Here is a 27462-nt window from a genome sequence, read left to right as displayed (position 1 = left end):
GACTGTGAATGTTTGTGACCATCCAGCATCATAGATGTAACCAGAGAGACCCTCGTGTCATTTGAAACCTATGGATCTTGCCTCCTTTCAGCACAAATTATGTTGTTTTCACTTGTGGGTATTTTTCCCCAACCCCCTTTCTGTACTGTGTATATAGTTTTGCTTTGAGTTAGGAAGTGCCACTTGGTCACTCTGGCCTATCTCCTAATATCACAGTGCAGCAGTATCACAGCAACAGCAGTAAGAATATGTGGACAGTAAGGCCCCGTTAGTCCTTTTCTGTGGCAGTTCTAAACATTCTTGGCTTGGTGCTCATTTGTTTCTGGCTGTTGTTGGTGTCTGAGGAGAAAACCGCGAGGGCATTATGCCACTTTCCTGACATGACACCAACCCCATTGACATGAGAGAGCGATGACAGCCTTTATTGAGTATGAAAACTCAGCCCTACACAAATGCTGCTCATTCGCACAGGACATGTTGATGCATGTCGCTGTTTGGAAGAGACATTTAATTGTAAAGTGGTGTGGCTTCAGGAGCCTCGGAAGGCACATCTCGATGTTGTAATCCAAGTCTCTCATTTCAGAAAGCTAAATATTTCATTATGTTTTGGTCAGCATCAAATAGTATTGTCCAGTTTCCATAACTGAATTAGATTATATCATGCAATTATGAGTCGTGTGAAAATATTTCCTTCTGAGGCATATTTAAAGAAATTCCTATAAGAGATAAAATTCTAGAGCTTCACCTCTTTCATGGTTAGGACACTTCTAACATAATAATTATCTTGTTAATTCATCCTTGCTTCCATTGATTCAATGAAAACTCTGTTTAAAATTTGCAAGGCTGCCTCCTGCTTCTCTTTCTTACCTGTTAGTGTTTGGGCTGGAAGTTGAAGGCTAACATTGGTTTCCAGCACTTCCATTGTTCTTTTGACTTCTGGTTGTGGGTGAGGTCTCACCAGAACGGAACACAGCTAGAAGTGACAACCTTTTCGAATCCTCCCAACCTTCCATTTCTCTGAAATTCTTTCACCAGCCCTAAGTGCTATTGTTCAATACCTATTTCAAACGTTCAGAGCCCATGAACCTCAATATGTTGATCCTTTTCACCAGCAAATATTTCTGGAATTTTAATTTGGTATTAAACCATTTCTGGGTATTTGCAGCTTGAGTGATCATGAAGACATCATCCTCTTTGGCCATGACATTCCACTGGACATAAGCGTTCAGTGTGAATAAATCTAGAGGCGGAATTCCCTCAGGCTCTGTACAGTTTTAATCATTTATCCATGTGTGGACCCAATAATCGCACAGTTAAAAGCTGTCATTGTAGTCACTTTGAATCTAGTCTGTCTTGAAATTTCAGTTGACTGTATTTTATTGGAGTTACAATTTCCAGAAATATTAATGTTTCTTTTTCCTGCTATCCCTATGAAATCTTGGGAGATTTCTAACACTGGCGGAGACTTTTTTTAATCACCTCATCTCCAGTCTCTGGCACAGTGTCTACACATGTGGATACTTGATAAATATTTGTTGAATGAATGAATGAATGTGCAATGGATGCTACTTTTTAGAGATTCACTAAAACATATTAAATAGGAATTTAGAAGTATAAAAAGGTATAGCAAAGTTAGTAGCATCTCAGCATTATTAGAGTGGTCTATTTCACATAGCCCACCAGCACATACTGTACATAACATTTAGAAGATGTAAAAATGTTCGAAATGAAGAGTTCTTCAGGACAACTGGGATAGTCAGCTAACATGTGATTGGTACCAGCTTTTCAAGAATACCCATAAATTTGCAGATAAAAGTTTTCTACAAACTACATTTTCATTCATGTTTTTAAGATACTGGGGTCTATGAAGCTACAGGTTTCACATCTATGTGGCATGACTAAAATGGTGTGTATGTAAAGACAGTGACCAGCACCTCCTAAAGAAGAGCATGGAAAGTATTGTTAAATAATGAGGCACTGGGTTGGGCATATATGACTTTTAAAAATTTTGATGAATTGTTTTCTTATTTATTTATTTATTCAAAAGGGGGAGAGAGAGAGAGAGAATCTCTCATTTGCTTCCTTTCTTCCCAGATCCCCACAACTGTCAGGGCTGAGCTAGACCAAAGCCAGGAGGTGGTAGCTTAATTCAGGTCTTCCATATGAGTAGCAGGAACCCAAGTACCTAAGTCTTTACCTGCTTCCTCCCGGGGAAGGAATTAGCAAGAAGCTAGAATCAAGAGTGGAGCTGGAACCACTGGGTTTCAAACCCTGGCTCTTCAATGTTCCAAGTGGCAGCTTAACTGCTGTGTCAAATACCCAGTCTGCAAAAACTCTTGAGCAGTTGAAATGTAGTTAGTGCAACCGAGGAACTGAAATTTTACTTTCATTCACTATTAATTTAAATGGTAATGTTTTGGATATACTTGATTAACAAATATTAGTTTCACCTTTTTCTTTTTACTTTTTTCTAAATGTGGTTACCAGATCATTTAAAATTGTGGCTTGAATAATTTTCCTTTTGGCCAGTGTTTGTAAACATGGCACTCATTCCAAGATAAGGAAAGCTGTAAACTATCCAAGCCTGCCAAATTTCATTTATATCTCAAGGCTCTGAAAAAGACTGGGACTGACCCAAAATAAATTATGGGGTCAAGAATGGGCTGGCTTGGTAAGGCTCAAGAGGGTAGAGAAAATCATGGTGAAGGAACTCACTGGTGGGTGCAAAGATTTTGGTATGATTCTAGTACTTACAGTTGGTAGTAGGTAGAAGAGTGGCAACTTTTGTTATGCTTAACAGCTTACATCTGTGTGTACCTGAAAACTGTGATTGACATGAAAGGGTTGGGGCAATAGAGTTAATTGCCTTCTTTGCTTGTATTGAAATCCCTATATTCACCTCTACTAATCAAATACCCATCATGTGTTTATCAATACATTTTTGTTGGATTGCATAAAATTTCAGTATAGTTCTTATAACTTACCAGGGCACAGATGTTTCGGATTTCATTTCATAAAACCATTAAGACATTGACTCTAGTTTACAGTGGGAAAAACAAGACTGAAGATTTTGTTTTGTTTTGTTTTGTTATGTTTTTATATATCACAAGGGCCTGTAATCCCACCCTTCTAGTGTGTGAATAGCTCTGAGATGAACTTTAAAATGATTAGGCAATCTAGAATTGTGAGCAGGGCAAACAATGGATGCTAATGGTACTGGAAACACTAAGGAAAATATCATCATAATCCTTAAAAATGTGAAAATCATTTCATTTTATAGGAAGAGTTAAAGGGTTTTTTCTTTTAAGATAGCAGGACCAAAAAATGGGAAATATAATATATAAAACTTTAAATATTACTTCTTTCTAATGCAAAAATCACATTTTATGTTAAGTGTAACAGGAAAATCATTCAGGACACTAAGATTTAGGCTCTTCATCACACTCGGAGCTTGTGAACAACTGTGGTTGGACCAGGTTCTTCCATTTGCCAGTAGAATGTCAGTGCTATTCACTGTTGGATTGTGTTTATTAAACTCCTGAGAGTTGCTTGAGGGAAAAACAGCCTTTATTTATGTTTATAATGTATACCATTCCAGAGTATAGGCTCTCAGTAAATGTTTGTCAGAACCAAGTTGAGAAAGACTCTCTAATGGCCTCTAATTCTGTTTTTAGGGACTTCACAAGCACAATGGGATCCAGACCAAGACCAGGTAACTTAGTGCTGGCAGCAATAAAATCGCGTTCCTCCCTGCAGTTCTATGTACTTGATGTCACAGTTTGATTTCTTTCCCCCTTTTATTTCTTCAGCTTTGCTGCCTCTTGACCTGCTTCTGAAAGTGCCACCCCTCACGCTCAGGGCCCACGTTAAGGATCTAGAGGCCGAGCTAGTGACAGGGTGGCAGTCCCACAGCCTCCCTGCTGTGATTCTCCGCAGTCTCAAAGATCATGGTAGTACTTACGAGCTCACGTTGGTGTTCAGAGGGCAGGGGGAGGACAGAATTGTAGTTGGGCCTGAGCTATCGGAATGATGCTTGGGAGGTATCTGTTAAATACAAATAGAGGGGAAATTCTGTCAATTTGTTCATCATTATCATGGTAAATTGATAGTATCAAAATGATTTCTGTGTTCACTTATTGATTGAAACATTATGGGCTTCCCCCCCAAAGAAAATTTGCATTTCTGCTTTAGTGGAAATGTTAACTAGCTGAGCTTGAAGTGTGAACCTATTAATAAAAAGTCATAGCTGTATTGTACATAGATGTTTCTATAAACTGTACACCTACATGATGTGAGTGAATTTTTTTTCTATCTCCTTTAGTGTGACACAGATAATTCTTTAGGTATTTCTATTTATAATTGATTAAAATGATATTGTTTCACACCATTTATCTAATAGCTTAAAAATTATGGATCCTTATAATCATGGCTTAGGAGGAAAAGAATGTGTTAATCATTCTGCTTCTAATTATTTTAAAGAAGACCAAAGTCCAGCAGTAGCAGAATATTTTTAGTTAAACCTGGACAATTCAGAAAAAAGTTTTAATTATGATTTTAATGTGTCTGATTCTTGAACATGAATTCTGTTTTATGATTGAGGTTAATATGAATTATTGTTTAATGCTATTTTCACTTTGCTTTCTTAATTCATATTCTTTTGTAGAGCTAATATGTGTAGTGAACACAGGCAATTGGAATTGATTTCCTATAAAATTAGTCCATGTCTCCACACTTATTAAATTTTCTTTGGAAGAACTGACAATTTGGGGCCATTATAACATCAATATAGATGCACAAAAAGATGGTTTTATTATTAAGAGGCCCAAAACTATCATGTTGACCACTGTCTTTCTGTTCCTATTATTTTGGCAAAGGTAAGTTCATAACATAATCTTGAAGTTAAAATGGTTGTTGATTGATTTTATAACAGAAAGAGCCAAACACACATGTATTCAAGGAATTCATAATGCTGCTGTAATTCATAACATCTCTTTTTCTGAAGGGCATGTTGGCTTAGTATAGTGTAACACTTTATTTTTGGTCGGTGATATTGATCTGATCTCTGTACCCTTTTTTAAAAACTCAATTTAAAAATTCTATTTGATAAGCCAGTCTAAAAGGAACAAATATCATATGTTCTCTCTGATCTGTGACAATTAGCTGAGCACCTATAAGGAAACTTGTAGAAGTGAAACTGACACTATGAGAAACAATGACTTTATCAGCCCTTGTCCTGACTGTTGAGGAACAGCTTACTATTTTATGCTTTTTAGTATTTTTTTTGTTCTACTTAATACCATTGGTTGAACTCTTTAATTAACATACAGTTATTCTTAGGTGTTTAAATTTAACTGAAAATTGATCCCTGTTAATAAGAGTTGGAATAAAGAGGGAGGAGATGTACAGTTCAGCACACGCTCACTCAGACTTACCCCCAAGGGTAAAGCTAGAAACGTGCCATGGGACTCCAAATCCCATTGGGTTGGCATGTACCAATGCCATCTTACTAGTTAAAGTGATAAGTTTAAGTTCATAATTAATCATAAAGATAGAATTAAGTATCAAAGGGATCACATAAAAAAGACCAGTGTCTGCTAATAATAATTGATAAAATTAAAAAGGAGAGAACAATCCAACATGGGAGGCGGGTTACACAGCAGACTCAGAATGGCAAATGGCACTCTGGGCTCAGAATCAGCCCTTAAGGCATTCGGATCCAGCTAAAAAGCCCATGAGAGTCTCGCAGGAATGGAAAGCCAAGACACTGGCAAAAAAATGACCTAAATGAAAGATCTCTGTGAGTGAAATTCCAGTGGAAAAAACGGGCCATCAAAGAAGGAGGTAGCTTTCTCTGAAGGAAGGATAGAACTTTCACCTTGATAATGGCCTTGTCTAAATAAAGTTGGAGTTCGTGAACCCAAGAGGCTTCCATAGCCTTGGCAGTTCATGACAAGAGCCTGGGGTGATTACTGACATCATAAATAAGAGTGTCAATTGTTATATCAACAACCAGAGTCACTGTGCACTTACTCCCCATGTAGGATCTCTGTCCTTAATGTGTTATACTAAGTGAATTAACAGTATAACTAGTATTCAAACAGTACTTTATACTTTGTGTGTCTGTGTGGGGGCAAACTGTTGAAATCTTTACTTAGTATATATTGTTGATCTGTATATAAAGAAAATTAAAAATGAATCTTAATGAAGAATGGAAGAGGAGAGGGAGTAGGAGAGGGGATGATTTGTGGGTGAGAGGGTGGTTATAGGTGGAAAAACCACTATAATTCAAAAGTTGTACTTTCAAAATTTATATTTATTAAATCAAAGTTTTCTTAAAAAATAAACTCTATTTGACGGGCTGGCGCTTTGGCATAGCAGGTATAGCCACTGCCTGCAGTGCCTGCATCCTATATGGGCACCAGTTCAAGTCCCAGCTGCTCCACTTCTGATCCAACTCTCTGCTATGGCCTGGGAAAGCAGTAGAAGATGGTCCAAGTGCTTGGGCCCCTGAACCCACGTAGGAGACCTATAAAAAGCTCCTGGGTCCTGGCTTTGGATCACTGCAGCTCTGGCCGTGGAGGCCATCTTGGGGAGTGAACCAGCAGATGGAAGACCTCTCTCTGCCTCTGTCTGTCTGTAATTCTGCCATTCAAATAAATAAATAAATCTTTTAATTAAAAAAAAGAACTCTATTTGAGAGGCGAGATCTAGAGATAGAGAGATAGAGTGGGTGTACTCCTGTTCATTAGTTCACTTTCTAAATGCCTATAATGGCTAGGGATGGACTGGGCAAGAGCCAGGAGCCAGGAGCAAGAAAGTTAATCCAGGTCTCCCCTGTGCATGGTGGGAACTCAGCTAGTTGAGCCATCACCACTTCCTCCCAGAGCCTTCATTGGCAGGAAGCTAGAATCAGTAGCTGGAGCTGAACACTGAACCTGAACACTCTAATATGGAATGTGGGTGTCTTAAGTGCTAGGTCAAATGCCTATCCTATATCTGACCTATTTGCATTAAAGCACAGTTGTCATATAAAATATTCCATATTCTTAAAATTTATTATACTATCCAAGTTTTATATTTTTAAAAGATTTATTTTTATTTATTTGAAAGATAGAGTCACAGATACGGGTATTGACAGAGAGAGAGGTCTTCCATCCGCTGGTCTTCCATACACTGGTTCACTCCTCAAATATCTACAACGACTGTAGCTGAGCCGATCCAAAGCCAGGAGTTTCCCACATGGGTGCGAGGGCCTGATAACTTGGGCCATTTTCCGCTGCTTTCCCAGGCACATTATCAGGGAGCTGTATTGGAAATGGAACAGCTGGGACTCATACTTGTGCCCATATGGGATGCCAGCACTGCAGGCCTGTGCTTTAACCTGCTGCTCCACTGCGCCGGCCCCTATCCAAGTTTTAAACATTTACTGATTCATATATTTTAAAAATTTGAATCAGGATATACTAATGCATCTTTTTGTTTATAGTAAATTTTATTTTCATTGATATTTTATTTAGCATAAATTTGAAATGGGTCTGTGCTGGAAGATGAACAAAAGAATGCATATCCTAAATCACATCAGGCCATTTTTTCCACACTTTTCCTCTGAGCAGAGCATGGGGTTTTCATGTTGGCAACTGACATGTTACCCCTTGAGATTTCACCTACAGACAGAGAAAGAAGAGATAACATCAACATAGGAGAATTGAACTGTATGGGGGTGTCATTAAGTTCTTGTGTTGCCTACTTGCTACATTTGTCAGGCTGTAATGGTAATGACTAATTTTCATCCCTGCCAAGTTGAGTGTCATTTTTTCTTTCTATGTAAAATGTCACAATACGTAAAAAATGCTGCACTTACTCCTCTTTATACAGTGAAAATAGTAGAAATTCAGAGATTTTTAATTCATCATTTATCTAAGCTGGGACATGATTCAGGCTGATGGAGTCTATTCAAAACACTGGTTCCAAATGTGGTGACTATTGGCTAAGTGGCGCCTGCATTTGATTCCATGGGCATAAATTTTCCAGGGCAGTAGAATTTTGTTCTTATAATGCCAGACAAGATCCTAGATATAACTAAGATAGCCCAATATTCCTGGCAGCCAAGCTTGCTCAGCCCCAGAAGAGGTCACCTGCCAAGCCAAAATAATGACAATGTACTAGTGGGCCTTGGTCTTTCTGCACTCTTCTCTTCTCTCTGTGTCCAGGCAGGAGGCATGCCAGACCTGCACTGCAACTTCTCTGCTGAAGACTTGAGCTGCTTGCTGGCCAATGTCAAGGAACTGAGGTCTCACTGGAAGGAATGCCCCATGTGCTCTCAAGCTAATGAATTTTAAAAATTTTCAATGAATCACTCGTAAAAAGAGTGATTAATTTTTACTAATATGGTAGAATGTATTGATACACACAAGAGAATTTGGGTTACCATCTGAGTTATTCTACTTTTAAGTCAAAAAATTAGATTTTTACTTTTCTCTATATTAATACAAAATTGTTTTCTGTATAGTAAAAAAGTAATGCTTTTTTAAAAGATTTATTTATTTGAGAGGCAGAGTTACAGACAGAAAGAGGGAGAGACAGAGTGAGAGAGGTCTTCCATCCGCTGGTTCACTCCCCAGATGACCACAACCACTGAAGCTGGGTCGATCCAAAGCCAGAAGCCAGGAGTTTGTTCCAGGTCTCCCATGTATGTCCAGGGACCCAAGCACTTGAGCCATCTTCCACTGCTTTCTCAGGCCATTAGTAGGGAGCTGGATCAGAAGTGGAGCAGTTGGGACTTGAACAAGTGCTCGTATGGGAAGCCAACACTACAGTGGAGGAATAACTTACTATGCCACAGTACGGGCCCCCAAAAGTAATGCTGCTTTGAATATTTCAGGTAAATTTGGACTATTGGTTGCTTTATCAAACTACAAACAACTTGTGCCAGCTCCTTTTCCTTAGATCACCTCATCTGCACATTCTGCTCTGTTCTCTCCTTCACCTTGGTGTCTCTAGCTTCTCTCAGAGTATAGGGAGGCGACATGGACGCTATACTCCAGCAATAGTGAACAGAATGTGGACCACTGTTTTATGAAACACTGCTGGTCTGGTCGTTTGTGAGTTAGATCTTAACTGTTCACAAGAATAGTTAAAGCACTGACATGTGTGAATGATGTGCTTAGAAAGATAAGTAGATTATATTACTATATTTTTATTTAACATTTAAGTTTGTTTCTTGGATGGAAAGGAATCGATTGGAAATTATGCATAACCAACATCTGTAATCATGTGTAAATACTCTGGAAAAATGGGTAGGAAGGGGAGAATTTTGTCAAAATCTGGGTACAACCTCAGGAATATATCCTGTATGAAAACATTTCCACATGTTTATGGGAGAATGATGGGTGACAACCATTATGTGAGAGTGCCAAGTGGCTGTATTATAATATGATCTTAGCTGTGAGGCACTCCTGAAATATGCACTTCTCAGTTCATATTGTGATGGTACAACCTATTCAATGGCATCTTCAAACTCCTGTAGAACTCTCAAACAATTTCAAATAATGCTATTGAAATTTCTCCTGTTCTTTTAATAGTAAGTTGTATCAGTAGTTTATTTTATATATAATCTTTGGCTTACATAATAAACTGCAGTTCCCTGCCAACAGAAACAAATATTTAGGAATTCCTATGTTTTATGGATGAAAATATTAATGCGAAGTCAATGAATATTTAGAAGGGTTTTAAATTCTCTTTTCCCCTGAAGTTTGGATAAATTTAGCCTAACTATAAAACAAACTGACAATGGATTAACATATTAACAGAAGAAAGATAGCAACTTTTTAACATGCGCAGATGGGGGACCCATTCACGAAGTATGAGTCTCAAAGGAGGGGCAAGATGACTGGACTTATGTAGAGCTAAACAAAGGGATAAGCACTTGCACTTCTGAGGGGAAGGGAGATGATGGCAGCAGATGTGCAGTGAGCCAGTATTTTCTTTTTCTTTTTTAATTGACAATGCCATATACATATATATCTATATATACTTATATATGATATATGTGTGTATATACTTATATATGTGATGTGTATATGTATATATATACTTATATATATGATATATATATATATATATAAAATTACTGACCATAGCTGGGCCAGGCCAAAGCCAGGAGCCTGGAGCTTTTTCCAGGTCTCTGCATGGGTTCAGGGTCCCAAGGACTTGGGCCAACCTCCACTGCTTTCCCAAGTGCATTAGCAGGAAGCTGAGTTGGAAATGGAGCATCCTTGGACTCCAGCTGTAGCCAATGAAATAATCCGTGGCTTAACCCACTGTGCCACAACACCAGTGCCAGGGTTTTCTTGTTTGGTAGTTAAGGCCATCTGTGGTCATCTCTCTCTGGGCCCAGTGTCAGACCCCCAAGCTCTTCTTGTGAAAAGGTCTCTCCTGGGCAAAATGTGGGTATCAGGTAGAAAATTAGGGTTAAGTCTGCTAGCCGTTTCCTTCACTAAATGTAGATGTGAACTTTCTTACATAAGGAAGACTTTCTGAGTCAACCCAGTGTCTGTAAATCTGCAGTTTCTCTAAAGAGCCCTCTTTTTTAAAAAAAATGTATTTAAAGTATGCAAATTCCATGTATTTCCTATATACAGATTCAGGAACACAGTGATACTTTCTATCCTACTCTCTTTCCCACCCACTCTCCCACACTTCTTCCTCCGTCTCTTATTCCCATTCTTATTTTTTACAAAGATCTATTTTCAGTTAATTTTTTTTGACAGGCAGAGTGCACAGTGAGAGAGAGAGACAGAGAGAAAGGTCTTCATTTGCCGTTGGTTCACCCTCCAATGGCCGCCACAGCCGGCACGCTGCAGCCGGCGCACCGTGCTGATCCGAAGGCAGGAGACAGGTGCTTCTCCTGGTCTCCCATGGGGTGCAGGGCCCAAGCATTTGGGCCATCCTCCACTGCACTCCCTGGCCACAGCAGAGAGCTGGCCTGGAAGAGCAGCAACTGGGACAGAATCCGGTGCCCCGACCGGGACTAGAACTCGGTGTGCCGGCGCCGCAGGCAGAGGATTAGCCTATTGCGCCACGGCGCTGGCCTATTTTCAGTTAATTTTACACTCATAAGATTAACCCTACATTAAGTAAAGAGTTCAACAAATAGTATGAAGAAAAAAATTGTTCCTCAACAGTCAAGATAAGGGCTGTAAACAATCATCAAATCTCAAAGTGTCTGTTTCACTCCAGTAGTTACCACATATCAGGGAGAATGTTTGGTATTTGGCTTTTGGGACTGGCTTATTTCACTAAATATAATGTTTCTAGTTGCATCCATTTTGTTGCAAAATACAGGGTTTCATTTATTTTTACTGCTGTGTAGTATTTGAGAGTGTATATATGCCATAGTTTCTTTATCCAGTCTTCAGTTGACAAACATCTGGGTTGATTCCATATCTTAGCTATTGTGAATTGAGCTGCAATGAACATGGAGGAAAGATCACTCCTTCATGTGCTGATTTCTTTTAATTTGGGCAGATTCCCAAGAGTTCCATGGCTGGGTCATATGGTAGGTCTATATTCAGATTTCTGTGAAGAGCCCTCTTGAAATATGCAAGCGAGATGTATTTGGGGTCAAACAAGTGAATAAAACGTATGGATTATTTTAGCTCATTTTTCCAACTTCAGTCACTTTTGAATTACCATTGCACAAATTTAACCATATCTAAGTACCATATGTACTACTATTTTTCTAATATTTACCCTTAAACAGAATCGCTTTCTTAAATCTATTTGCAGGGAAGTTTATATTATTTTTATAAATTGGAAATCACTATAATATCTCATGATGTAAGTAGATGGCATTACAAAAATAAATACAGATCTAAGAAATACAACTTTATTTATTTTTCCCCCAGAAACCTCTTATTTAAGGTACACAAACTTCATGCATTTCATACATGCAACTTTCGGAACAGTGATTCTTCCCACCCTGCCCACCCTCCCACGCATATTACCACACTGTTTCCTCCTCCCTCTCCTATTCCCATTCTTTTTTTTTTGTCCACATTATTTTTTACTAAGATCTATTTTCAATTAACTTTTACACATAAGATTGACTCTATAATAAGAGTTCAACAAACAGTATACAAAAAAAAAAAAACTGTTCCTCAATATTTGAGACAAGGACTGTTTGAAATCATCTCATCTCAAAGTCTCAATTTCACTCCTATAGGTTACCTTTTAGGTGCTCTATTAGTTATCACAGGTCAGGAAGAACACATGGTATTTGTCCTTTCGGGACTGGCTTATTTCACTAAGTGTAATTTTTCTAGTTGAATCCATTTTGTTGCAAAAGACAGTATTTCAATTTTTTTGCCACTGTGTAGTATCCCATGGTGTATATATCCATAATTTCTTTATCCTGTCTTAAGTTGATAGACATCTGGGTTCGTTCAATATATTAGCTATTGTGAATTGAGCTGCAATAAATATAGGGATACAGAATAACTTTCATATGCCAATTTCTTTTAGTTTGGATAAATTCCCAGGAGTGGGATGGCTGGGTCATATGGTAGTCTATATTCAGATTTCTGAGGTATCTCCATACTGTATTGCACAGTGGCAGTACCAGTTTACATTCCCACAACAGTGTATTAGGGTACCTTTTTCCCCACATCCTCACCAGCATTTGTTGTTTATTGATTTCTGCATGAAAATCATTCTAACAGGGGTGAGGTGAAACCTCATTGTGCTTTTGATTTGAATTTTCCTGAGCATTTTTTTTTTCATGTATCTGTTTGCCATATGGATTTTCTCCTGAAAAATGCCTGTTTAAATACTTTTGTTTTGTTGTTGAGTTTCTTGAGCTATTTATACATTCTGTATATTAATCCCTTATCAGTTGCATAGTTTGCAAATAATTTATCATATTCTGTCAGTTGCCACTTCACTTGCTGAGTGTTTCTTTTGCAGTACAGAAACTTCTCAATTTGATGTAATCCTATTTGTCAATTTTGGCTTTCATTGCCTGTGCTTCTGGGATCTTTTCAAGAAATCTTTCCCTATGTCAGTGTCTTGCAGAGTTTCTCCAATGTTTTCTAATAATTTGATGGTATTGGGTCATAGATTTAGGTCTTTGATCCATTTTGAGTGGATTTTTGCATAAAGTGTGAGGTAGGCATCTTGCTTCATACTTCTGTGTGTGGAGATCCAGTTTTCTCAGAACGATTTGTTGAAGAGACTGTCCTTGCTCCAAGGGTTAGTTTTAGCTCCTTTCTCAAAGATAAGTTGGTTGGGTTACTTTTTGGAGTTTCTGTTCTGTTCCATTGGTCTATCCATTTGTTTTGGTTACCACTGTCCTCTATATGTCCTGAAATCAGGTGTTGTGATGCCTCCAGTTTTGTTTTTATTGTTTGTTTACCTAGCAATTCGGGATCTCCTGTGCCTCCATATGAATTTCAGCATCATTTTTCTATATCTGAGAATAATATCCTTGGTATTTTCATTGGTATCACATTGAATCTTGTCATTGCTTTTGGTAATATGGACATTGTGATGATATTGATTGTTCCAATCCATGAACATGGAAGATTTTTCCCATTGTTTGTGTTTTCTTCTATTTCTTTCTTTCATGTTTTGTAATTCTCATGTAGAGATTTTTTACATCCTTGGTTAATTTTATTTCAAGGTATTTAAATTTTTTGCAGCAGTTGTAAATGAGATTGATCTTAGAAGTTCTTTCTCAGCCATGGTATTGTCTGTGTATACGAAGGCTATTGATTTTTGTGTGTTGATTTTATATCCTGCCACTTTACCAAACTCTTTTATGAGTTCCAATAGCCTCTTAGTGGAGTCTTTCAGATCCCCTATGTATAGAATCTTGTCATCCGAAAATAGGGGTAGTTTGACTTCATCCTTCCCAATTATATCCCTTTAAATTCTTTTTCTTGCATGATGGCCCCTATTCAATATGATGCTGGCTGTGGGTTTTTCATAAATTGCCTTGATTGTGTTTAGGAATGTTCCTTCTGTACCCAATCTGCTTGAAGTTTTCATCATGAAAGGGTATTGTATTTTATCAAATGCTTTCTCTGCATTTATTGAGATAATCATTTGATCTTTGTTCTTCAATTTGATGTAGGCACCAACTGCTTTAAACTTTCCTCTTAATACTGCTTTTGCTGTGTCCCATAAGTTTTGATATGTTGGATTGTTGGTTTAATTCATGTCCAGAAATATTTTGATTTCTCTTTTGACCAGTTGTTCATTCAGGAGCATGTTGTTCAGTCTCCATGTATTTCCATATATTCTCAAGATTCTTGAGTTGTTGATTTACAGCTTTGTTTTGTTGTGGTCAGAGAGAATGCATGATATGATTTCGATTTTTTTAAATTTGTTGACACTTGCTTTATGGCCTATCATGTGGTCTATCCTAAAGAAAGTTCTATGCACTGGTGAGAAGAATGTGTATTCTGTGTCTTTAGGATGAAAAGTTCTGTAGATATCCATTAGGTCTTTTTGATCTATAGTGTCAATTAACTCTGTTATTTCCTTGCTGATTTTCTGTCTGGTTGATCTGTCCATTGCTGAAAGTGGGGTATTAAGCCCCCCATTACTATTTTTGTTGTTGCTGTTGTTGTTTTGACAGGCAGAGCTAGACAGTGAGAGAGACAGAGACAGAGAGAAAGGTCTTCCTTCCATTGGTTCACCCCCTAAATGGCCGCTACGGCTGGCGTGCTGTGCCAGTCCGAAGCCAGGAGCCAGGTGCTTCCTCCTGGTCTCCCATGCAGGTGCAGGGCCAAAGCACTTGGGCCATCCTCCACTGCCTTCCCGGGCCACAGCAGAGAGCTGGACTGGAAGAGGAGCAACTGGGACAGAACCGGAGCCCCAACCAGGACTGGAACCTGGGGTGCCAGCACCGCAGGTGGAAGATTAGCCTAGTGAGCTGCAGCGCTGGCAAGCCCCCCATTACTATTGTATTGGAGACTATGTCTCGGTTTAGATCCATTAACATTTCTTTTAAATAGCCAGGTGCCCTGTAATTAGGTGCATATACATTTATTATAGGCACATCTTCCTGTTGAATTGATCCCTTAATCATTACATAGTGTCTCTTTCTTTGCGCAGTTTCATGTAAACAGCCCTTGATACTCAGGCCCTGAACTGATGGATGATGGGGGATTCTTCAGCTCTGCAGTTTGAATAGAAAAACTTGCTTGATGATTTCTGCCCTCTTCATTATGTTTTCTTGTTAGATGACTGCAAATCTGTTTTTGCAGTTGTCTTTCATTCATAAAGGTCAGATCTAAATAAAGTAGTCCATGTTTCATCCAAACATTCTATAGAGAACTCACATAATGTTCTAGTTGGCCTCATATGAGCAACCTTTAGTAGCTTACTTTCAAGTTAGTTGTTGACATAAACTACTTAAAATGAATGTTCACAATTTCCAAGTTGCTTCTGAGTACATACCTTTTAAAAAAGATTTACTTATTTCAAAGGCAGAATCAGAGAAGAGAGAGGCAAGAGAGGCGAGAGAGGCGAGAGAGGCGAGAGAGAGAGAGAGAGAGAGCGCCTCTATTCACTGGTGTACTACATAAATGGTCACAATAATCAGGTCTGGGCCAGGCTAAAACCAGAAGTCAGGAACTCCTTCCAGGTCTCCCACATGATTTGCAGTGGCTCATGCACTTTCAGGAGCATCAGCAGGGACCTGTATCATAAGCAGAGAAATCAGCACATGAACTTGTTCTCTGATATGGAATGCAGGCTTTGCAAGTTGCAGCTTAACCTGCTTGCCACAATGCCAGCTGTGAGTACATACTTGTTTATATTTGATTACCTAGCAATATTTGTAGCACACAAAAATTTGCTCACCAGATTTTTGTCAAAAGTCCTTTAATAGTAGTCCTTGTATTGTAATTTGGCATATAATAATAATATACATTTCTATAGTATTTGTTGGAGTTTGGGGTATATTATTTATATTTTTCAACCAGTTTGTAAACATCTTTGGTAAATTATGTGTATGCAAGAGAGATTCAGCAAGTACATAGAAAAATGGAATTGGTCAGTGCCGCGGCTCACTAGGCTAATCCTCTGATTGCAGCGGCAGTCCTCAGGGTTCTAGTCCTGGTTGGGGCGCTGGATTCTGTCCTGGTTGCTCCTCTTCCAGTCTGGCTCTCTACTGTGGCCCAGGAAGGCAGTGAAGGATGGCACAAGTGCTTGGGCCCTGCACCCGCATGGGAGACCAGGAGGAGACACCTGGCTCCTGGCTCCGCAGCACGCTAGCCGTAGCAGCCATTTGGGGAGTGAACCAACAGAAGGAAGACCTTTCTCTCTGTCTCTCTCTCTCACTGTCTAACTCTGCCTATCAAAAAGAAAAAAGAAAAATGGAATTAATAGGTAAATTTATATCTGTGAAAAATAATTCATGCAGTTTTCCATTAATGTGTATTCTTATGATCTTTTTGAAAACTCCCCGCATATGCATGAATTTCAAAAAAATTTCACCAAACATATCTCTTAATTTCAGTTTCCACTAACTGCTTGAAGTACCCTCATATAAGCAAATACTCCAAAATCTGACAAAAACTAAAATTTGAAGCACTTCTCATTCCAAACATTTTGGATAAATTATAATCTGCATATTATTTTTTGTATATTAGACTTCAGATTGGTGTAAGAGTGGGAGATAACCAATTTCCTTTACCAATGGTGATTTATTTCATTATTATTCAAGCTAAATGAGGCACTGAGGGAAGGTGTACCTGGTCCCAGGAGAATACTTGAAGATACAGGTTTTTTTCCCTTAGCCTTTGAGGATAATGTGTTTTCTATGAGATACTCAGTCTCGCAAAAGTTACTGATGATCCTAATCACAGACCAAGTTGAAACTGCAATCAGCTGTTAATTGGCAGTTTGCACCCCACCCTCAGTGTTTCTACCTGGGAGGAGAGTCTAAAGAAAGGAAGGCTTGAAAGGTACAGCACTCTCAAGTAGGAATAAGGGGAAATCAGTGTGATTTGTGGTATAGTGAATAAAGTAATTGGGTTAATGGATAAAAGCATGGCTCTCAAATTTGAAATTGCAATTATTAGTGATTTTTAATGCATTTAAAACTAGTTTCAGGGTATTTACACATACATTTTAAATGAATTTATCACACAGACTAAATATTGGGGAGGATGATGGGGAGAAGGCAATGCTAATGAGAAGCCTAGACATCAAGAATTGTAGGTTCATGTGGAGTCTGTTGTACACAAACCATGCCATGTCATGCCTGTGATCATCTTAACCCATATATTCCTTTACAGAATTGTAAGTACCAATAGCCAATAATTTATCAAAATGTGGGTTTCTGTTTGGAGCATAGTTTAATTCTTCAGAACCTCAGAATACATTCAACCCAGAAGGGGGATATCAATCATTGAATCAGTCATTAGGCTTCTGTAATTCCCTTTCTTCAATAAAAAATGATGGACTAGCTAAGCTAGATTGTGACAAAATTATTCTCTAAAGACTGTTGTGGGAGTCAGTCTGCTCTCCTGCAATCCAGATACCTCTTTTTTCTATCTCAGTCACCTGCCAGCCATCCGTTATGGCCAACACCTTGCTTATAATCAACTGACACTTGCTCGGTATGAATCCAGCAGACTGCCTGGTAGTGTTTTAGGTAATGTGGTAGTTAAAATTATATTTATATAACTAATTATTATTTGTAATCTTGTTGGATTATAAATCTACAACTCTTATTAGAGGTGTTTTTTCTTTCTTTCTTTTTTTTTTTTTTTTTTGGACAGGCAGAGTGGACAGTGAGAGAGATAGAGAGAAAGGTCTTCCTTTTCTGTTGGTTCACCCCGCAGTGGCCGCTGCAGCTGGCGTGCTGCAGCTGGAACACTGCGCTGATCCGAAGCCAGGAGCCAGGTGCTTCTCCTGGTCTCCCATGCGGGTGCAGGGCCAAAGCACTTGGGCCATCCTCCACTGCCTTCCCAGGCCACAGCAGAGAGCTGGACTGGAAGAGGAGCAACCAGGACAGAATCCGGCACCCTGATGGGGACTAGAACCCAGGGTGCCAGCACCGCAGGCGGAGGATTAGCCTATTGAGCCATGGCACCAGCCGAGTTATTCTTTTTAATAATTTTTATTTGAAAGACAGAGTTACAGAGAGCAGAGACAGGGAGAGAGAGAGGTCTTCCATCTGCTGGTTCACTCTCCAAATGGCCGCAAAAGCCGGAGCTGAGTCAATTTGAAGGCAGGAGCCAGGAGCTTCTTCTAGGTCTCCTCTGTGAATGCAGGAGCCCAAGGACTTGGGCCATAGCAGAAAGCTGGATTGGAAGTGGAGCAGCTGGGACTCGAACTGGCACTCATGTCTACGGGGTAGATTCTAGGAGCACTGAGAAATTCTGAATGAATTGTTACAGGCGTGGGATTTGCAGGGCCTAGTGGGGTCATTACCCAGATCTCCCAAGGTGGGAGCAGATTTTTTCATCGGATGCTTCTGGTGTTAGCCCCCAGAAACTAAGGCAGATCCCCTGGCTCACATAGAGTGAGTGAGTGTAGCTCTGGAACTAACGCCCAAAAATCCCACAGTTGCAGGGTGCAGGGGATCTGTCCTTTTCCCTACACATCGCCCGGACTCTGACTAGAATGCTGGCAGAACCGAGGGGTTCTACTGTGCACTGTTTGCTACTGAGTATGGTGCTACGCAGACTGGGGAGAGGAGAGGGAAGGAAAGCAAGGCTGCTGTCCTGCTCCAAGCCCAACAGTAGCTCAGACCCAAATCAGCTCTTTAGGCTGACATAAAATCCAGTGGCTGACTGTGGAATCCCCCTCAGCTCAGACTGCCAGCCGCAGGGTATGTGGCGATTTCTTCCTGCCTTGATGAGTCGGCGTCTCACAGCTGGCAGCTGGCTGGGCCACATAGCTGGCTACCGCGGTGTCTCTGCCTCTCTCTCCTTGTCCCACGTTTGTTTGTTTATTTATTTATTTTTTTATTTCTTGCTTATTTTTCAATAAATTTTGTCAGTCAGACCCCTGGAAACATAGTCCTTCCTTTGTTTAATTTATTTATCTATTTGGAAGGCAGAGTTGCAGAGAGTCAGAGAGACAGAGAGACAGAGAGATGGAGAGGGAAAACTTCCATATGCTGGTTCACTCCCCAGATGGCTACAACAGCCAGAGCTGGGCCGATCTGAAGCCTGAAGCCAGGAAATTCTTCCAGGTCTCCCAAGCAGGTGCAAGGGCCCAATCACTTGGGCCATCCTCCACTGCTTTTCCAGGCCATAGCAGAGAGCTGGATCAGAAGTGGAGCAGCCGGGACTCAAACTGGCGCTTATATGGGATGCAGGCAATGGCTTTACCTGCTATGCCACAGTGCCGGCTCCTAGAGGTATTCTTTAACAAGTGAATTTTATTTAACCATTTAATGATAGAACCAAGTAAAGGACAAAAGAGCATTCGCAGAACTGGGATTTATATAGTTAGGCAAGAAAGAAAAGTTGAAATTAGATAGCTAAATTAAACATGAGATGATGAAATTTCTTCAGCATAATAAAAACCAGGTATTTTTTTTTCATAATCATCTTCTTTATCAGGTATACCAATGTATACTTCTGCACGTTGACTTCTAGCACTGCAGGGTTATAAACTGTCTGCCCCTTTATTGGTATGGATTGTTAGATAAATATGCTGTGGCATTACCCAAGAGCATTAGATCAGGATCAAGTAGGGTTACTAAAAAATGCTCTAGCGTGACATCAGAGAATCAAGCACTTACCATTTTTCCGATTTTCTACATTTGGGGCAAATCTTTCTCACGTAGGTAATTGAATGAGAGTGGCAGAAATACCATCTTTCCTGTGTTCCTTTTAGTTTCGTTGGTTAACCTTTGTATCTGTAGTAGTGAATATACATTGTTTTCACATAGCTTTTTTGGGGAGGAATTGTGGGCTTCATCTGGGGAAGTGACTTTCAGAAAGAGAGAGAGAAACAATCCCTCTTCTAGGAATAAAGGGAGTCAGCATGGCTCTGTTGTGGCTGAAACACAGAACAAGCTATAACTGCCTGCGTATGCTAGTTTTAGTCTATAAATTCAGGAATAAAATATAAATTTCTAAATTTTACACTAACTGAACTTAATATTTATTGATTAATATCAGAAAACATAATCAGTTAGCCTTGCAGGTAGATTCCAATGCCTTTATTATTTCCTTTTATGTCTGATATGAGAAAAACTGCAGCCAGCCCTTCTCATTCTTGTCCCAAAGCCTTTGTCAGCAGTGCGATTCTGGGCTTTGTGTCTGCCTGTACCTGACGATGATCTGATGACTGAGTGTGGCCACCCTTCCACACTGGCATGTGAAGAAGTTTCCAGTCTGTGTTCTGCCCATGGCTGTGTCCACTTGACATGAAGGCCAGATGACCACAGGGCAAGCCACTCTGGTGGAGCCAGGAAAGGTGACCTGCTCTTCTGCACCTCTCTGGGCATGTGGCCCAGGAAACTGAACAGAAGCTCAAAGAGTGGTTGCTCCATGGAGCTACATCTGCTGTCCCCTCGTGGTGCCACAGTGGTGCAAGGAACCTCAGCACTGCCAAGGCTTCTCAGGCTTCCCCGTGGGAACCCACAGCCTTAGCACTCTTGAGTCCCGAGCCCAAAGTGGAGGAGAGCTCTGTCACCCAGCTCTGCACTCCTCCTGGCCCCCATCCCTGACCGTGTGTGAAGTGAGCTGGAATGCGGGTCTCTCTTGAGATTTGCTCTTCCTCTCCATGTCCCTGCTCCTCAGAAAAGCTTTGTATCCAGAGCAGCAGGAAGAAGAGCTGTTCAGTGACAGTTTCCTCTCCATCTTCCTGCCTTCTGCTTGAGCTGGTGATATTTGCAGCCCAGGAATTTTCTCTGTGTGTCACCCCATCTTGGGGCAATGCAGTCCTCACACTGTACTGCTTCTCATGGGGTCAAGGCAAGCGTGGGAAAAACAGCATAGCAAGGAACTCCACGCACGGCATCTCGCCATATGCGTTGTGTAGCCGTTTCAGAACCCACCTGGATCCTTTTTTACACTTGGATAACATAACAGAAGAGATAACAGTTTGGGAACTGTGGGAAGCCACACACACACACACACACACACACACACCATAAAAGAGCTTCAGCCAGAACTCAGGAGGGCAGGACTTCAAAGCAGCCTTGCTTCTGTGGCCTTTGGACAGCTTGGGACTGCATTTTCAAAGGAAAGGAAGTCGGTGGTCTGTTCCCCCCAGGGGTTAAGGGAGCTGATGCTTCCCTGCCACTTCCTGCCATGCTGTGGGAAATCCCAGTGGGGCATGCGGCATTGAGGATCTGGCCCCAGACTGTCGAGTCTTTTTCTAACAGATTGACCTGGCTGATTGTTTCACTGTCTGTTGGTCTGTGTGCAGAAATGTACTGGGGCTATTTTATTTTATTTTATTTTAAAGATTTATAAATCTAAAAAAGATTTATTTATTTATTTGAAAGGAAGAGTTACACAAAGAAAGATAGTGGGAGAGATAAAGGAAGTGATCATCCATCCACCTGTTTTGAATCTGTTTGGTTCATTACCCAAATGGTCACAATGACCAGGGCTGGGCCAAGCCAAAGCCAGGAATCTGGAACTCCATTCAGGTCTCCCATGTTGGTGGCAGGGGCCCAAGGACTTTGGTCATCCTCCATAGCTGCCCTAGGGGCCCAAGGACTTTGGTCTTCCTCCATAGCTGCCCTAGGTGTATTCACAAGTAGCTGGATCAGAAGCAGAGTAGCTAGGACTCGGGATGTGAACATGGGGTCACAGGCAGCAGCTTAACTGGCCAAGCCACAACACTGGCATCTAACTAGGTTGTTATAGTGTGCTGTGAGACAATAAAGCAGAATAGAGAGCTACACGGAGGCAACAATAATCTGATGCTGCCGGTTGATTACACACATGCCCGTCTAAAGATATTTTTGTCAATTGAATCTTCAAAAGCATAGGCAGAATGTCATGTTAAAAAGGAGACCTTTTTAAGAAGAAAAGCAGAGGCCAGCTCTGTGGCATAGTAGATGAAGCCTCCAGCTGTGATGCTGGCATCCCATATAGGTGCTGGTTCATGTCTTGGCTGCTCCTCTTCAGATACAGCTCCATGATTATGCCTTGGGAAAGCAGTGGAAGATGGCCCAAGTGTTTGGGTCCCATGTGGTAGACCCAGAAGAAGCTCCTGACTCATGGCTTCAGATCAGCTCAGCTCTGACCATTGTGGCCATTTGGGTAGTGAACCAGCAGATAAAAGACCTCTCTTGGTCCCTCTCCCTATCTGTAACTCTCTCAAATGAATAAATAAAATCTTTAAAAAAAAGAATACAAAGAAAAGCAGTCTTTCAGGCCCCCATGGTGGTGGAGACAACACATTTCCATTGGGCCTCTTTTGTAAGGGCACTAATCCCATTCATGACGGTTCTCCTCCCTGACCTCCCCAAAGACATTGCTTCCTCATACAGTATTCTTGGGGACGTGGGGGCAAGATTTCAACATGTGAATTTTGTAGGGACATAAGTCCTCAGTTTCCTCATCTGTAAAACAGGGATAAACACAGCCAGCTTTCAGAATGATTGCATGGGTTACCTGATACTGAATGTGTAGAACTCTCCAGTATCTCATCCAAGTCATACTAAGAAAGCACCATTGTTCTTCCCAGACCTTCCCACCAAACCTTCCAAGCAAAGAAAGCTTTTCAGTGTTATTCACACAGCAGAGTAAGCTAGCACATATAAAATTATTTTTTGATTTTTCATATTTTTTCATATTTTTAAGTGTGGCTTATTTCATGAAGTATAATGGCTTCCAGTTGCATCCATTTTGTTGCAAATGACAGAATTTCACTTTTTACAGCTGAGTAGTATTCCATAGTGTGTGTGTGTGTATATATATATATATATATCACAATTTCTTTATCTAGTCATCAGTTGATGGACATCTGGGTTGATTCCATATCTTTGCTATTGTGAACTGAGCTGCAATAAACATGGGGGTACAGATCATTCTTTCATATGCTGATTTCTTTTCATTTGGGTAAATTCCCAGTAGTGGGATTGCTGGGTCTTGTGGTAGATCTATTTTCATATTTCTGAGATATCTCTGTACTGTCTTCCACAATGGCTGCACCAGTTTACATTCCCACCAACAGTGAGTTAGGGTACTTTTCCCCCACAACCTCACCAGCATTTATTTTTTATTGATTTCTCTATGAGAGCCATTCTAACTGAGGTGAAACCTCGTTGTGGTTTTCATTTGCATTTCCCCGATGACGTGTGATCCTGAGCATTTTTTTTTCCTGTGTCTGTTGGCCATTTGAATTTCCTCTTTTGAAAAATGGCTGTTCAACTCTTTTGCTCAGTTCTTAGCTCGATTGTTTTGTTGTTGAATTTCTTGAGCTCTTTATATATATTGGTCTATCGTTCTCATTCTCTGTTGTCTTTTTCTGGTTTAGGAACTAAGGTGATGCTGGCTTCATAGAAGGAGTTTGGGAGGATTCCCTCCTGATCAATTGTTTTGAATAGCTTGAGAAGAAATAGAATTAATTCTTTTTCAAATGTCTGGTGGAATTCAGTAGTGAAACCATCCAATCCTGAGCTTTTCTTTGTTGGGAGGGTCTTTATTACTGATTCAATCTACATCTTGGTTTTTGGTCTGTCTAGGTTTTTATATGTTTGTGTGACTCAGTTTTGGTGAATTGTATGTACACAGGAATCTGTCCATTTCTTCTAGGTTTCCTGATTTGTTGGCATACAGCTCTTTGTAGTACTTCCTGATGATTTTTTTAATGTGGTATCTGTTGTTAGGTTTCCTTTGTCATCTCTGAGTTGTTTCTTCAACCTCTTTTTTTATTTTTGGTTAGTTGGGCCAATGGTGTGTCCATTTTATTTTCTCCAAAAAAACAGCTCTTCATTTCACTGATCTTTTGAATTTTTTGTTTCAATTTTATTTCTTCTCTAATTGTAATTATTTCTTCCCTCCTATTAATTTGGGGTTTATTTTTGTTGTTTCTCTAGGTCCTTGAGATGCTTTGATAACTCATTAATTTGGTACTTTCCCAATTTCTTGAAGTAGACACCAATTGCTGTAAACTTTCCTCTTAACACTGCTTTTGCTGTACCCCATAATTTTTTAATATATTGTATTGTCATCTTCATTGGTTTCCAGAAATTTTTTGGTTTCCTTTTGTTTCCTTCTATGACCCACTGTTCATTAAGGAGCCTGTTGTTTAGCCTACAACATGCTTGAGTTTCTTGAGTTGTTAACTTCAGCTTCATTCCTTTGTGGTCAGAAAAGATGCATGGTATGATTTTGATTTTTTTTATTTTTATTTATTTTTTTTCTCTTTTTAAGATTTATTTATTTATTTGAAAGTCAGAGTTACACAGAGGGAGATGGAGAGGCAGAGAGAGAGGTCTTCCATCCATGGTTTACTCCCCAATTGACCGAAATGGCTAGAGCTGTGCCGATCTGAAGCCCAAAGCCAGGAGCTTCTTCTGGGTCTCCCACGTGGGTGCAGGGGCCCAAGGACTTGGGCCGTCTACCTCTGCTTTCCCAGGCCATAGCAGAGAGCTGGATCAGAAGTGGAGCAGCCAGGACTTGAACCGGCACCTATATGGGATGCCAGCACTGCAGGCAGCAGCTTTATCTGCTACACCACAGCACCAGCCCCATGTACTCTCTTTTAAATCACTGGCTTCCCACTGCTGATGAGAATAACTGAAGTTGTGTTTACATTTTTTTTAACTTTTATTTAATGAATATAAATTTCCATAGTACAGCTTATGGATTACAATGGCTTCCCCCCCATAACGTCCCTCCCACCCACAACCCTCCCCTTTTCCACTCCCTCTCCCCTTCCATTCACATCAAGATTCATTTTCGATTCTCTTTATATACAGAAGATCAGTTTTGCATACATTAAGTAAAGATTTCAACAGTTTGCTCCCACACAGAAATATAAAGTGAAAAATACTGTTTGAGTACCAGTTATAGCATTAAATCAAAATGTACAGCACACTAAGGACAAAGATCCTACATGAGGAGTAAGTGCACAGTGACTCCTGTTGTTGACTTAACAAATTGACACTCTTGTTTATGGCCTCAGTAATCACCCTAGGCTCTTGTCATGAGCTGCCAAGGCTATGGAAGCCCCCTGAGTTCACTGACTCTGATCATATTTCGACAAGGCCATGGTCAAAGTGGAGGTTCTCTCCTCCCTTCAGAGAAAGGTACCTCCTTCTTTGATGACCCATTCTTTCCACTGGGATCTCACCCGTGGAGATCTTTCATTTAGTTTTTTTTTTTTTTTTTTTGCCAGAGTGTCTTGGCTTTCCATGCCTGAAATACTCTCATGGGCATTTCAGCCGTGCATGCCTTAAGGGCTGATTATTAGGCCAGAGTGCTGTTAGGACATTTGCCATTCTATGGGTCTGCTGTGTATCTCACTTCCCATGTTGGATCATTCTCTCCCTTTTTTTATTCTATCAGCTAGTATTTGTAGACACTATTCTTGTTTCTGTGATCCCTTTGGTTCTTAGTCCTATCATTATGATCAATTGTGAACAGAAATTGATCACTTGGACTAGTGAGAAGGCATTGGTACATGCCACCTCGATGGGATTGAATTGGAATCCCCTGGTATGTTTCTAACTCTACCATTTGAGGTAAGTCAGCTTGAGCATGTCCCGAATTGCACATCTCTTCCCTCTCTTATTCCCACTCTTATATTTAACAGCGATCACTTTTCAGTTAAGTTTCAGCACTTAAGAAGAATTGTGTATTGATTACAGTATTCAACCAAAAGTATTAAGTAGAACAAACAAAAAAAATACTAAGAGGGATAACATATTAAGTTGCTCATCAACAGTCAGGGTGAGGGCTGATCAAGTCACTGTTTCTCATAGTGTTCATTTCACTTTAACAGGTTTCCTTTTTGGTGCTCAGTTAGTTGTCACCTATCAAGGAGAACAAGTGGTATTTGTCCCTTTGGGATTGGCTTATTTCACTCAACATGATGTTTTCCAAATTCCTAACAGGGATCACTTTTCAGTTAAAATTTAAACACCTAATTTGATGAGACTTGCTTTATGGCTTAGCATATGCTCCATCCTAGAGAAAGTTCTATGCACTGATGAAATGAATATGTATTCTGCAACTGTGGAATAAAAGATTCTGTACTGGCTGGCGCCGTGGCTCACTAGGCTAATCCTCTGCCTGCGGCGCCTGCACCCCGGGGCCTAGTCCCAGTTGGGGCACCAGATTCTGTCCCAGTTGCTCCTCTTCCAGGCCACCTCTCTGCTGTGGCCCAGGAAGGCAGTGGAGGATGGCCTAAGTCCTTGGGCCCTGCACCCGCATGGGAGACCAGAAGGAAATACCTGGCTCCTGGGTTCGGATTGGTGCAGCACGCCGGCTGTAGCGGCCATTTGGGGGGTGAACCAATGGAAGGAAGACCTCTCTCTCTCTCTCTAACTCTGCCTGTAAAAAAAAAAAAAAGGTTCTGTAAATATCAGTTAAGTACATTTCTTCCATAGCATAGATAAGCTCTTGTTTCGTTGCTGATTTTCTTTGTAGTTGATCCATCCATTGATAAAATTGGGGTATTGAAGTCCTCTATTACTATTGTATCAGAAGCTGTTACTCCCTTTAGATTTGTTAATACTTCTTTTAAATATCCAGGTACTCTGTAATTGGGTGCATAGGCATTTATTATATTGTCTTCCTGTTGAATGTTCCCTTATTCATTACACAGTGCCCTTCCTTGTCCCTTTTAGAAATTTTTTGTGTTAAAGTCTATTATTTTTTTTTTTGGTTACACGTGCTCTTTTCTGGTTTCCCTTAGCATGGAATATCTTTTTACATCCTTTCACTTTCTGTCTGCGTGTTTCTTTGTTGGTGATATGTGTTTCTTGTAGGCAGCAAATAGATGGGTTTTGTTTTTCAATCTATTCAGCCAGTCTCTGTCTTTTAACTGAAGAGGTTGTTATTTGTAAGCAATAACTTGGCTCTACCATTTTTTAAAATAAATATTTCTGTTTTTTACTTTGGCTTTCCTTTGTACTTTTACTGGGAGATTTTCTGCCTTCACCTTCTTTCATAGTGAAGACCATGTTTCTGTGTGTAGCACATCCTTAAGCATTGTTTTTAAGGCTGGATGAAAGGTGACAAATTCTTTCAATTTCTGTTTGTCACGGAAAGTCTTTATTTCACCTTGATTCATAAATGACAGCTTTACAGAGTATAGTGTTCTGAGGTGACAGTCTTCTTCTCTTCAGACTTGGAATATATCTTACCGTTCTCTCCTAATATGTACAGACATGAAAGCATTACATTGTTCCCCATAAGCCAGGAGCTTCTTCCTGGTCTCCCATGTGGTGCAGAGGCCCAAGCACTTGGGTCAATTTCCACTGCTTTCCCAGGCCATAGCAGAAAACTGGATCAGAACAGG

The 27462-nt window shown here is 40.2% G+C and overlaps 1 protein-coding gene across 3 annotated transcripts in view; it reads left to right on the top strand.

The window, feature by feature from the left end:
* Positions 1–27462, top strand: part of NEK10 (NIMA related kinase 10) — a 376851-nt gene that overhangs the window by 303319 nt on the left and 46070 nt on the right. For 2 of the 3 annotated variants that reach the window (XM_008266079.5, XM_002716230.6), the window contains exons 30-31: positions 3675–3712; positions 3810–3950. In XM_008266079.5, the coding sequence (XP_008264301.3) occupies positions 3675–3712; positions 3810–3950 (179 nt within the window). The remainder of the gene's footprint in view (positions 1–3674; positions 3713–3809; positions 3951–27462) is intronic. The other variant, XM_008266081.5, reaches the window with a different exon arrangement.

Source organism: Oryctolagus cuniculus, chromosome 4, assembly GCF_051225735.1.
Source record: "Oryctolagus cuniculus isolate XC-2025 breed Fujian yellow rabbit chromosome 4, ASM5122573v1, whole genome shotgun sequence".
Lineage (NCBI taxonomy): Eukaryota > Metazoa > Chordata > Mammalia > Lagomorpha > Leporidae > Oryctolagus > Oryctolagus cuniculus.
Note: the sequence above shows the minus strand (reverse complement) of the source record. Positions and strands in the feature narration are given on the sequence as shown.